Consider the following 14236-nt stretch of genomic DNA (forward strand, 5'->3'; position numbering starts at 1 on the left):
ACTAGTTAACATATTGTGCATAATACTTACCTCCAGAAGGAGTATTTTTGTGTATAAGTACTGTGTAACTATAGTGGTATTGCAGGAGCTTTGCATGTCTCCTAGTTCAGCCTAAGCTGCTCTACTACAGCTACCGCTAGACAGCCTGAGCTGCTAGAAAAATGCCTACATTTCACTAATAAGGGATAACTTGACCTGGGACAAGGTGTAAGTACCTTAAGTACCCACTACAAACCAGGCCAGCCTCCTACAATAGAATGCCCAGGGAAGGTGTAGGGTTAAAAGTGCCTGTTTTTTTCTGGTGCTGCCGAAATAGGGAGGCAAGCCCTTTATTGTCACGTCTCTAACTAACTTCCATTGTACTCAGGATCACAGTTCCAAAAGTTTTCATATGCCCAGAATAGGGAGGGACCTTTATGATGGCAGCCTCATTGAGCTACCTGCAAGGTGGTCAAAAGTTCTTGAGACAGGGTCAGTTTGAGACAGAAAATAGGCCCAGGCACCAAAAGAAAGGTGGCACTATTAGCAAATCAAGTCGCTAAAAAAGTGTCCCACATTTGGGATAGGATCGAAATTGCAAAGACACTACGTAGGTGTTTTGCAAAAACGGGAGGGCCAAATTATGTGGCAGAGTTGAGTACATTATGTCAGGAAAAGGCAAATAATGTGACATAATGCAGCAAAAATTTTAATAGTATTCATTATTTTGCCATTTTTATGCTTGTTAACACTCTCCAAGGATTGGTTGCACCTCATTCTTCCCGGTTTAATATCCAGTTTTAAAATACAGCTATAAGCAACAGTAAGGTCACCAGTCAACTTTTGCAAAGAGTGTTCCACAGTACAGCAAAACACATTGCTTTGTTTTTAGTAACTTTTGAACCATATGAGTGAGAAACATTTTTTTCCTTTTTTTCCTTAAAATTAGTTTGCAGATTATGCAGCAGATGATCGCTTTTGTGGCAAATCCAAAATTATATGAAAAGCGCAGCCGTTGCACAATGCCATTATTCCAGGGGCCCTTGGTATGGCAGACTGGATGTATGCACCTTTGCTACAAGCAATATTTGTGGTAATATCTGGGACATCAAGAGTAAAAAACAGCCCACAAACCATAAAACTGACCCACAAACAGATAAAAAACACCCACATACTGACCTGTGGGCCAACCCTTCTGGCACTGCCAGTTTACCTACAGTCCTGTCAGACCCTCCCCACACTCCAGAGCAGAAAGCACTTAAATCAGAGTGATTTCTTAACTATTAATGCAGGCCATAAAACTTTCTGTTTCACTTGTTTGGTTTGAAATGATCAAATATTATAGTCATTTGATGAATCTAAAATGCTTCCTTGGGGGCCTCTTGTAGGATGAAAGTAATTGAAAAGCTATACAGCAGTAGCCCTAAGTTACAGCAAACACATTGTTCAGGGCATCTGTTAGCAATACACTTCCATTAAGTGGCAAATCTACAATAAACAGGTAAGGAACATGTTTGCTTTCCTGTTTGTTTCGGTATTTGAGGTGGGTTGCAAACAAATGACTCACCTGACCACTATGAATGTGGGGTAGCCACCTAATCTGGGGATTAAAGAACGTCTTCTATAGCCCCTACACCATCCGTTTGTGTTGGAGTTGAGTTAACTTGGTCAAATGTTTCTAAATTAGTTGACGTTAGTGGAACCAATGCAAGATCATCTTCCACCCTCCCCAAGCACAGAGAGGTGTTGGTGTTGGTATATACAACTTGTAGAGGAACTTCTTCCCCAGTAGTGAGAGGGATTCAGGAACTACTGGATGTTCCTCTTGGTCGGCTGTGCAGGATCGGCCACACAGTGTAGCTTGACATTGTCGATGGAGACAAAACGATTTTCTTTGGCACCTGCCAATAGTGTTAGAATTGCAGTTCTTGTACTGTGTATCCCTAGTACTGGGACTGGTGCTCGATAAGAAGGGCCAAATTCCTTTTTCACTGTGACTTTCTCACGTACAAGATCCCCAACTTTGGGAATCCAGCCGGTAGATGTTACAGGCACATCCTTGATTCCTGTGGTGGCGGCACTGTTAGAATTATCATCACAGAACTGTTGCAATTCCTGTAAGACAGTGACACGTTCATTTATGTCAAAAGGTGTTTCTGCTGCCTCCACGCCAGGACCATCAAGATCCAGAACATACATTTGAGTTCTGAACAGGCACTCATATGAAGCACCACCTCCCAGGGACCTTCTAGGCAGATTATTTAGTGTTCTCTGGACTCCATATAGGTGATTCAGCCAACTACGACCTGTACCTAAGACTCTAGCTGTTAAGGACTGCTTTAAATCACAGTTTAATCGCTCCACAACACTATTTCACTTGGGATGAATGGAGACGAGTACTTGAGCTGGACCCCCAACAAAGCCATGACGTCCCTGAATGCCCTTGAGGAGAAAGCAGGGCCCTGGTCAGAATGGAAAGCCGCAACTGCATATGTACCGATAAAGACTCGCAAATCTTTAATAACAGTCCGAGCGTCAGCCAAGCGTTGTGGCCACACCCATAAAAATCTGGTGCATGAATCGACAGAGACTAGAATATACTTGTATGCACTATCAGGTGTTAGGGGACCACAGTGGTCCAAGTATACACATTGTAATGGTTTGTCAGAAATTAAGAGAGGTGTCTGTGGTGGGCGCTTGGCAGTTGAACCTTTAATTTGTTGACATATGTTACAACAAAGGACATACTGCTTGGTCTCTTTGTAGAGACCTGGCCACCAGTAACGGGCCTGCAAGATCGAAATTGTAGCTGCCACGCCAACATGGGCAGCTGCTACCCCCTCATGCGCTGCTTCAATCAATCCTTATCTTATTTCTTTGTTGGGGATGTCCCTTACGCCTACACCTGGTATTCTGACTTCACCATTCGATAGGTATATTTATTAGGAAATCCTTTAGTATAGGGCTTACCATCAGTCAAAGCTGTCACGGCAGCCCAAATGTCTGACTCCGGTTTGGAACTCGAGCAAGTCACTGCAGTTACAGTGGCCACTGCCGACTTTGCGGCTTTATCAGCCAATGTATTTCCAGCAACATGTATTCCAACGCGCTGGTGTCCAAGTGTGTGTACAACATGGACATTTGGTAGCGTCTCTTTCAGATCTGCTACTTTCCCCCACAGTAGTCTGTGTTTAATGGTGTTGCCTTTGGCATCTCTGAACCCATTCTGGCGCTAGTAAAGCAGGTATTCATTGAAGAACTGGACACAATAATATGAATCACAAACAATCAGCGTAAGCTGTGCAGGATCTGTATGTTCCAGTGCCATCAGCAGAGCTTTCAGTTCTACCAATTGTGCTGTGCAATCCCCTAGGGTTTGCGTGAAGGTATATAGAGGACAGAATTTATTTCCCTCCATGTAGCCACTTACGACTGCGCAAGCAGCAGAATATTGGTGTTTAGTTCCAATTGCAGTGCTGAGCCATTGGTGTACATGACTCTATGGTATTGTTCAATAGGCAATTGTTCCTGGTACTTGTCAACCTATCTGCTGCTTATCTCTGATGCCTGGAGGAAAGTTTCTGCTGGTTTCCTCTCTGCTGCTTGAGGTTTAGCTATCTGCTGACCTCCTCCCTGGTGCCTGTGAATAATTGAAATATGATATAAGCTTTGAGACTATGGACCATTGGATACAGAGAGTCGTGTGCAAAGACACTTACGATCACAGCAACAGTAGCCCCGGGCCAGGCCCCAGCCCCAAGCAAGAGGTGTGTGCATTTTTGTTTTACAGATTAAGAGTTTGTTTTCAGTTTTGTAATGGGGGCGGAGCTCCGACGCCCTCATGGCGGGAACCACCAAATGGCCTGACCGCGGAGGCCATTCTGACTTTCCCGCTGGGCCGGCGGGCGCCCGCCAAGGGAGCGCCCGCCGGCCCAGCGGGAAAGGCCCTGCAACATTGAAGCCGGCTCCGAATGGAGCCGGCGGTGTTGCAGGGGTGCGACGGGTGCAGTTGCACCTGTCGCGATTTTCACTGTCTGCAATGCAGACAGTGAAAATCTTGCTGGGGCCCTGTTGGGGGGCCCCTGCATTGCCCATGCCAGTGGCATGGGCAGTGCAGGGGCCCCCAGGGGCCCCACGACACCCGTTCCTGCCATCCTGTTTCTGGCGGTGAAAACCGCCAGAAACAGGCTTGCGGGAAGGGGGTCGGAATCCCCATGGCGGCGCAGCTTGCAGCGCCGCCATGGAGGATTCTCCCAGCCGGGGGTAATCTGGCGGGAAACCGCCGGACCCGGCTGGGCGACCGTGGCTTTACAGCCGCGGTCGGAATGCCAAAGGAAGCACCGCCAGCCTGTTGGCGGTGCTTCCGTGGCCATAGGGTTGGAATGAGGCCCTATGACAGTTTTTGAAACCGGACACATACCGCAGACACTACTAGTCAGTCCCCCTTGCAACTTTCACTTACTAGCCTTGAAGTTGCTTCTCACTTCGACTCCGGATTCAACTTGAGTCCGTTTTTTACATCTCAATTTTATCTTGCCCCTTGATTTCCCTGAAACTTAAGGCCACTCGCAGGATGCTCCACTACCCATGATTCCTGGTACAATATAGCGTACAGACTTTGAGCCTAACAGAATGAACAGAATGCATATCACTTCACATCAGAGTGCAACTCTATTACTCTTTCATGATTTCTTTAAGGGAAACCTGAGCCATGTACTGCAGCCCTGACTTACACCCTTCATACCTCTGTCGTAAGGATAGATTTGCCTCCACTGCTGCCGCTCTCCCCCTACAACTAAGAACAAACTGTTTTCAAACTTAGCTAACCAAGATCTCCCCTCACAGATTGCCTCTGCATCGATCTGTGGCTGTGACCAATTTCTGGTTTTATTTCTTAAAGCTACTGATACCCTTTTTACTTTTGTTCCTGAGATATCCCTTTCCATATATAAGGTTCTCTGCAATTATAATTTCTCCATATCTGCAAGACATGTTCTTCCTTCATGGTCGCCACATATAATAATTTGTGGGTACATCCTTCACTTAATTACCATTTATTTCCACATGGTTCTTTCAATTTCTGCTTCGCTTACTCTTAAAAGAACTTGTTCCCGGATGTGCAAAGGTAATAATTTGCGATTACCAAATAGCAACTAGTTGCAATTTGCTGTTTCGCAAACATCAGTGTACAAATATGTCTTTGACACATTTTGCTTTTAAATAAAGCAATCTTTTTTTAATGCAGGCCATTTCCCCCCCCCCCCAAAAAAGTTTTCTTTTCATTTACTTAAGAGCAGGCAGTGGTCCGTGAGACCCCTGCCTGATCCTAAAAAATGTTTTTACAAACATTCACAAAGGAGGAGGGATCCCTTTTTGCAAATGCGTTGAAACCTACTTGAAGTAGGTGGTAAAATGCAAACAGCTTGCAACTGCATTTTGGTCGCAAACCATTCATATATACCACAGCAATTCAGTATTAGGAAAGGATGCACTAAACACATCCCATACTTGTACTGAATCACAACCCTAATTTGCAAATTTGCAATTTGGTAAGACATGCAAAACTAAAAAGTAAATGTCCTGAGTTTTAAGTATATTGCACCCTGCACTCTGGGCAGACCAGGACCTACCCTAGTGGTGACCTATATGTTTTAAAAAGGAAGGACTTGAGCCTGGTAAAAGGCTTCACTTGCGCGTTCGAAATGACAGTCCAAAACTGCTCATGCGTGCTCTGCAATGGCAGCTATGAGACGTGTTTAAAGGACTACTTAAGTAGGTGGTACAATCAGTGCTGCAGGCCCATTAGTAGCAGTTAGTTTAAAGGACCCGAGCACAGGTAGTGGTGCACTTTACTAGGGACTTATAAGTAAATCACATATGCCAATGAGGTATATGCCAATGTTACCCTGTTTAAGGAAAGAGCACAAGCTATTTAGCACTGGTTAGCAGTGGTTAAGTGTACAGAATCTTAATGTAAGCAAAAACAGGAGGTCTGAAGGCAAAATGTTAGGGGGAAACCACAGCAATGATGCCAGGTCTAACAGTCCCACAAAGATATTTTAAAGTATGGGCAAAGAGGGCAGGGCCCCACCTTCCAAGAGGCCCTCTTGGAACATGAACTTTCTCTCCACCTTACATCTGTCTATTTCACCATCCCTACCTTTAATGTGTTATTCAGTATTCATAGGCATTGTGTGACTTGATTTACTAAAGAATGTGTATTAAAATGGAAAGTAGTTCACAATAGGGGCCTCTACCAAATGTACTGCCTGGAGCCCCTGAAATCCTTAAAATGACACTGGTATCCCATGTGGTTTTGTTAGATTGTCAGTTCTATAAGAATGCTTTATCCATCAGAGACTGTCTTACATGCCTCTGTGTTGAATGATTAGTGTGTGCAGTGCTTAATATGTGCAGATGGTTGCAAGGGACAGGTACCAACACCTATTTTTAGAGATGAGACAGATTTTTCAGCAACAGACTTTTACCCAGATCAAGAGAGTGAAAGGAAGAAAAAAAGAAGGGAGGAAGAGAAAAATGGGAAACAAGGGCAAAAGGAGAAACAAGTGATAAAAAGAACCTGCAAGAGTGAGATAAGGAGCTAGGAAGTGGAGGATAGTGGACATGCATTAGGAAGAATTGTGACTGGACAGTCTTTAAGGGGGTTATTACAACTTTGGAGGAGGTGTTAATCTGTCCCAAAAGTGACGGTAAAGTGACGGATATACCACCAGCCGTATTACGAGTCCATTATATCCTATGGAACTCGTAATACGGCTGGTGGTATATCCGTCACTTTTGGGACGGATTAACACCTCCTCCAAAGTTGTAATAACCCCCTTAGTATTGGTCAACTCTAGAATTTGGCAGCACCATTGATGGGCTTCGAAGAAAAACTTTGAGCCCTTCAGCTTATTTTTTTAAACAAATAAGGCACTTCATGTATTTAACTGTCTGTGTGTGACTATGTTTATTCAACCATGGTTGCCGGTGGCACTGTATGAGTTACACTTTGAGATACAGATTGTCCAGGTGCTGCGCTATTGAACTTACTTAGAAAGACTAATGGGTTTTGACACTTTTGACTATATTTGGTGTGATTTGATGGTAGGTGCCTCATCCTTACATGATGATAATCCCAGACAAAATGTGGAGATGTTTACTGTAGTTTCCACCGACAACACGCAGTGGACTTTGCCTACCGCCAGCAGTAAGCGTGTTCACCTCAAAGATATACAAAGTTCTTAGGCCAAACAGGGGACCCCATCTGAATGCTGGGGGTCCCACTGCTCTGCTGGGACTGCATAGATTCATCTCACACCCATGGTAAATTGTCATCCATGATAGATATATTTTATTTAACTTGCAAACATCTTTTTTTCTGTGATGTGTCTCTTCCGCACCTGTTCGCTTGAGATGCACCCTTCCTGCATGTGTGCTCGATTAACTCTGTCAAATAATTTCAAGCCACATCAAGCTAGGTAAAAGAGACACAAAAGGCCTCGGGAGTGGAGGACAAATGCTGAGGATTGCATATGTAGGAATAACGCAACTGGAATAGACAGACATGCTTTTATTTCCAGGTCCTCAGTGCTGCCTACATTAACATACTGTTCCTTCAACCGCGGGGTCTTTAAGCTAATGTAATCATAACAATGTGCGTTTGATGTATAATTGGACATTTTTATGTACAAGTAAAATGTTAGTGGTAAGGGTAACACTTATAGCAGTAGAATCTCAATGGTAGAGAAGCGAACCTGTTTTCGAATAAGCAGGACTCCCTTTTTCAATTTAAATTCTTACTTCTTGGATAGCTGCCAGGACTGAGGAGGGAATTATATTGAAATAATGATGACCCACGTGATATGGAAAATAATATATTTTTTCAAGCAAAATAGTATCACGTAATTGTTCGGCAAATTATAATGCAACAAAAACATAGCTCCAATTCTATAAATACTTAGCTGTTCAAAAACTTGAAAGATACATTTATATTTTTCCTACCCAACAGAGAATGTCGCAGCCAGCTAAAAGATAGCAGAAAGAGGATGTTTTTTGCTGAGCTGTGTACAATGCTATTCAGCCACGGAAAACTGACTCCGCTGTAGAGAAAAGGGATAACAATTTAAATTGCATTTATCAAAGTACAGTGGATGCCTCTTTTCAGAGACAGCTGTCTCATGGTAATAATGATGCTTTTTCCGTGTCCCTTTTAGGGAGATATGAGCCAGTTTTACAACCTATTTTTTTGAAAGGGCGAATGATACTCTAAGCTTACAGGGCTGGCACAGTTAAACACAAACCTGTGGTATTTTTTTACTTTTTATTACAGAGGACATGCATATTGCAAAAATGGCAGATTTTGAGTATTAATTAACGTTATGAATTTCATATGTAGAAGATGCCTTGGATCTGCTTAATATAATTTACACTGCACCTAAAAGGAGCATATATTTATTCCCTGTGTGAGAATGCCAGGCATTCACTTCAGAATATAAACCCTGGTGCTGAAAACGGCATTAAAAAAATGCTTACGTTACTTGTGTCACAATATCCATCGAAAGCTCATTATTGTGAACAGGGCCTTGTTGCTGCGCACGTCTATTGTGTTGGCTACTGAATGGCTCGTTCTGTTTATTCAAGTGCATTTTTAGAGTGGAGAAGTGCCATTCACGTAGAGTTACATTGTGCTGTGCGGTGATATATCATGTGCGCCAAATGGATTTTAACTCGTATTTTACTTTTAAATAGGATTTAATAGGAACAAAAAAGTGCAATTCAACTGCACTGCATACGTCAAATAAACTGGCTGTTCTTTTCGAAATGCCCAAGACATCTGCAAAGGATATGAAGTAATCTCATCGGTCCCTTATTATTTTTTCTTTTTGGAGGGGGGAGAGGTGAACAATTTGTATGTTTAACGGATTTTATCAAGAAAGAAAACTCTGTGTTGGGTAATAATGCAGCAGACAATACACGGTTTAGTTAACAAAGATTTCTGGCTAAATGGAGCCCTGACTCACCTACTGAAGATGGACACAACCCTGTCTTTGTCACTTGCGGTCACGCAGTGTCTTCTTCTGCCCCCAGGGGCTCTTCTGGATCCCGGCTACCCACAGAAGGAGTCACGGAAGGCCGGGGGGCAGGCAGGTGCCATCCTCATCCGCGTGGTCCTCTTGGGGCTAGAGGAGCAGAAAGGCGAGGGCGGCAGCGGTGCCGGAGCATGGCCACGAGGCGCCTGGAAGCCGTGCTGCTGCTGGTGTGGGCTGCTCAGGAGCAGGAGGCGTGGGAAACAAACACCTCGTGTTTGCTGACAGTGCATAAACTGCGCAGTGCGCAGACTCAATTTTGAGCTTGCTGCCTTCCTGCCTGAAGCCCCGCCCACAATTTCCCAACTTGTCACAGGGCTAGACCCACCCTGCGTGACGAATTGGGAAAGGGTGGGGTGACCATCCTCCACTACCCTGACTGACGTGAAGCCCCTAGTGCTACAGGGCTTCAACCTGAAGCGCCCGGGGCTAAGTTTATCCACACGTCATTAGGGGGTGGAGACTGGTCCTCTGAGCTATGTCTTTGCCGAGCTGATGACCTCACAGGCCTCAAGCTGTGAGCTTATCAGCCCGGCAAACATAGACTCAGTCAGGGGCCTGGCCTGATCCTGCCAGTCAAATCTCACGTGACCCAGTAGCCCCGAGCCAGGCCCCAACCCCAAGCAAGAAAGAGGTGTGTGCATTTGTTTTAGGGAGGGAGATAGGGGAGTTTGTTTTCACCTTTTTTTTTGTTGTTATGTTAACGAGGGTGGAGCCCCGACGCCCTCGTGCAGAAACCGCCACTGCTCTAAAGCATTGTGACTATTCTACATTTAATTCCCTTTGTAGCTCTTCAAATAGAACACAAACTCTTGTGGCATTGTCCATTAACTTTGACTTTTGTCATCAGTGTGGTATGAAAGAGCCTGATCCATGATAAAAGCTCAGGTCTGAACCCTATCTTCTGTAGGTTTGTCAGCAGATGATGCCTCTCTACAGAATCAAATGTCATTTCAGCAGCTAAGTTTAATTGAATCTCTGGTTCCTGCAGAGTGTTGCAGGCACTGAAATAGTCTTCTAAATTTGTGTTGCATGAATTTTAGACAGGAAGCCCAACTGATCTGGGGCTATTAATTTGTCTGTGATGCACTGCTCAATCAGTTTTCCCTCCTTAGAGATGAGCACAATGGTAGCCATTCATGGATCCATCAGTAGACACTTCTCTTTTTTCACCTCACATAGCATATACTTCAGCAACTCCACCAGCTTTCCCTCTCAGGCATCCAAAACATTTCTGTGTAAACTCATTGGGACCAGGGACTTCAGCCTTTGTAATTATGTAATTGCCAACCCCTCCACTTTGAGCTCACCATCTAGCATCTGTCTGTCTTCTCTGTCTAGAACAGAAGTTGGGATAAAATTGATGAACGTCTAGCCAGGCCAGTAATTTGCCCACTTTGTAAAGTTAGAATTGTTTAGCTCTATATTATGGCCTTGTCCCCCCTACAATGATCATATTCTTCTTTTGCAAGCGTGATTTAGTGTGTTAGGTTAGGGTTTGAATTTATTATATTCTCAGTTTCTCACCAACACAGTCTATCCTCTAACTCAGTTACTATTATAATTCCTTTTTCCATGAAAGTAGAATACAAGAGTCCTCTGACCACTGTTTACAGGCTTCCCAGAATCTTGATTGAACTGATGTTGTATTTTCCTTGAAATACTGCTCCGTACCTGTACCCAAAAACTTAATTATGTGCCAATCAGTTAATTTTGAGGGGTCTAACTGTCATTAAAGGTGCCTCTGAGAATTTTGGACCATGAGTTTAGTGATTACTGATTGTGTGGGCCTGACACATAAGATTACTGTGCAACATTGAGGCTCCCCTCTCACCATAAAACTGTCAAGCCCACGGCCTCAGTGAAGGCATGCATTCTTACGTCCCAACCACGCTGATTTTCCCTTAATCAAGTTGCCCCATTCTCTACTCATCCTGAAGTTAAAATCACTCCCTATAATCCTATAATAGAGAGCACATTTGGCAACCGCACCAACCAGTTTTCCAACTTTGTCAGCATGTATGACTGCAACCGTGGCAGGAAGTACCAGGGGCATGTATTCTTTGCTCTTTCACCTCTGCTGGGTTCCCTTAATCTATCTGTCTCATTATCCCCTAATCATGAGGTTAAAATCACCACCTATAATAGTGTGCACATTTGTCACCCACGCCTACCAGTTTCCTAGCGTTGTCCGCATGTATGATTACAATCCTGGTGGGAAATACCACTGCCAGCTGTTTTCTGTTCCAGATCACACTCAATACAGTGAAACGCCCCCACCCCCAAGATCCACCCATGCTTTGTTGATCTGCAATAAGAGGGACCTCCGTGAAAGAATCCTGACTCTCTATGATCCCAAGGTGACTTCAGAATCACTAACTGCCCCCTCCACACTATCTCAGTCTGCAGACCTGAAATTACCCACATCCCCAATGATTGAGGTGTCTGTTGCTCTCCCACGCCCTCTAGCAAACCATATTGGCGGCTTTAATGTTCCAAACTGTCCTTTCATGACCTGGGTAGAAAAGTGTCTCTTGGTTCAAGTGGTTGTGTGATCTTCTCCCAGTGCTTTCCTCCAAATGTGCTGTCCCTTGTCTGCCAGACCAGCTGTGTCTAAAACCAGGGGCGCAAACGTCTTCACCTTGAGGCAGCAGAATTCTGATTTCAGGATTTTGATGCAGCATGCAACTCAGTCAACGTGATTGCTGCCCTATGGACTGGTATAAAATGTTTTATTACATGCTTGTTTCACTTACTTATTTGCATTTTGCAGTTTGTTTGATTTCATTTACGTTCCTATGATTTAGATTTGTAAAAATATGTTTTCTTTGTTTTAGTAAACAATATGTTTGTTCGTAATTTGGATGTTTCCATTGCATTTTGGTAAATACGAAACTTTCAGTAGTCAAACTTTTTGTGTGCTTAGTTGCTAGAAAATAGATATTTTTTCATATGACGCTTAGTTAAAAATATTTTTCAGTCAAAAAATTGTCATAAAAGGATATATTTATTTTTAGTAAAATTATAGGAGTATGCCATAATATATTAGAATCAAATCTCAAAATAAAGCATTTCATTCATATTGCCTTACCTGCTCATACGGGGAAAGTGAACATATGGAAGCTAGAAACTAGGCATTAAAAACGGTTTGATGGATTAGTGATCTAGTTTGCCCCTTGCCCTGGTGCCATGAGGCCAGATGCTGAAGTGAACATCTAATAACAAATAATCGTCATATCCACTTTTTAATCACATATTTACTTTTCAGTAATATAGGTGTAGTTATTGGAAACATTGCAATTTTATACAAGGTGGCATTTCAATCCATAATAAATGACATATTTTTAATTCCAGGAAAGATAGTGAACATGAAAACAGAACCACAACCAACATATTCATCTTTGTGGGATTTGAAGTGGTTCGGGAGCTTCAGAGCTTTCTCTTTGCTTTATTTATGACAATGTACATCTTAACGATTAGCTCCAACATGCTTATAATTATACTGGTAAAGTTTGAGAGAAAGCTCCACAAACCAATATACTACCTCTTATCCAGTTTTTCCTTCTTGGAGATTCTCTATACTACTGCAACTGTGCCAAAAATGTTGGTGACTTTGCTGACTGAAGAGAAAACAATCTCTATCCCAGTTTGCATTGCACAATTTTATTTCATTTTTGCATTTGGAGCATGTGAAAACTACCTTCTTGCGGTTATGGCTTATGATCGGTATGTAGCAATTTGTAACCCATTGCGTTATTCCCAAATAATGACAAGCAAAACCAGTTGCTATCTGGCCATTGGTGCCTGGACGAGTGCAATGCTTGCCCCTCTGCTGCCAGCTCTATGGATTTCCTCATTGACCTTCTGTACTCCAAATGAAATTGACCACTTCTTCTGTGACTTTGCACCTCTGTTGAAACTCTCTTGCCAAGACACATCAGTTGGCCAATTTACATTTTTAGCCATAGCCTGGATAGTGATATTGGGATGCTGCCTAATGACAATGACATCCTACATTTTTATTATTTGCTCAATATTACGCATCCCTTCTATTGATGGACAGAAGAAGGCGTTCAACACATGTGCCTCTCATTTCACAGTCCTTATCATTTTCTACGGGACTGTAATATTCATGTACATAAGACCAAATTCCAGCATCAGGTTTGCATTAGATAAAGTGGTGTCAATATTCTACTGTGTTGTAACTCCATTGTTAAATCCTATGATTTACAGCCTCAGAAACAAAGAAGTGAGGGGTGCATTAAAGAAAAACCATGAACATGTCTTTCTTTATATTTGGATGAGAAGCAGCAACCCAATCAATCCTCACTGCAACAAAGACATTAGTACATGAAAATCTTTCAATTTATTATTTCTGACCCCGTCTTGTAAGAAGAATTAGGAATGACAACATCTTTAGTTTTACATCTTTCTTCCAAAGTATTCCTAAATCCCGTATTGCTTGCCTTCATTTACTTTGCTTTCTTTTTCATTGACTCTTAGGCCAATATTTATACTTTTTTGCGCCACCTTTGTGTCATTTTTTGATGCAAAAGTGGCACAAACTTACAAAATACAATGACAATTTGTAAGTTTGAGCTGCTTTTGCATCAAAAAGTGACGCAAATGTGGCGCAAAAAGGTATAAATAGGGGCTTTAGTACTTTAATGGACAAGGACAATTTGGCTCCCACTAATATTTGTCCTGTTTTAGGTCTGCCCTAAATACAACTTTACCTATCTTGCCAGCCTCATATTTTCCAAGCAATATTCAATACAATGAATCAATCTGTAGGGGCTTAAGATAAATACGTTTCACTATTGGTCTGGTGACATGTCACTCAAAGTATACTCCCTCCCACCCCAGCACAAGGTATGGACAAACAGATTGGCCCACTCCAACCATTGAATTCTTTCACTTTGAGTGACTGCATTTTACCCTGGCACATGTGCACATACCCTTGAAAATAGTTCCGCAAAATAGAACATGTAAGACTCTTAAACTTCCAAATGAGTGATAGCCCCTATGTATAGTAGGGTTACAACAACTATTTTCATAACGCTCAAGATATTTATTGTAAATTAAGATGTTCATTCCTCACTATAAGCCAACTTTGATATATTTATTCATCCTACTGGAAATAATAACAAGTTATTAGAGTAGTTAGA

The 14236-nt window shown here is 42.7% G+C and overlaps 1 protein-coding gene across 1 annotated transcript in view; it reads left to right on the top strand.

The window, feature by feature from the left end:
• The window catches only part of LOC138247014 (olfactory receptor 6F1-like), a 100245-nt gene that overhangs the window by 51877 nt on the left and 34132 nt on the right, over nucleotides 1–14236 (top strand). The window contains exons 2-3 of the mRNA XM_069201765.1: nucleotides 9070–9238; nucleotides 12423–13317. Coding sequence (XP_069057866.1) covers nucleotides 9070–9238; nucleotides 12423–13317 — 1064 coding nt within the window. The remainder of the gene's footprint in view (nucleotides 1–9069; nucleotides 9239–12422; nucleotides 13318–14236) is intronic.

This window comes from Pleurodeles waltl, chromosome 7, assembly GCF_031143425.1.
Source record: "Pleurodeles waltl isolate 20211129_DDA chromosome 7, aPleWal1.hap1.20221129, whole genome shotgun sequence".
Classification (NCBI taxonomy): Eukaryota; Metazoa; Chordata; class Amphibia; order Caudata; family Salamandridae; genus Pleurodeles; species Pleurodeles waltl.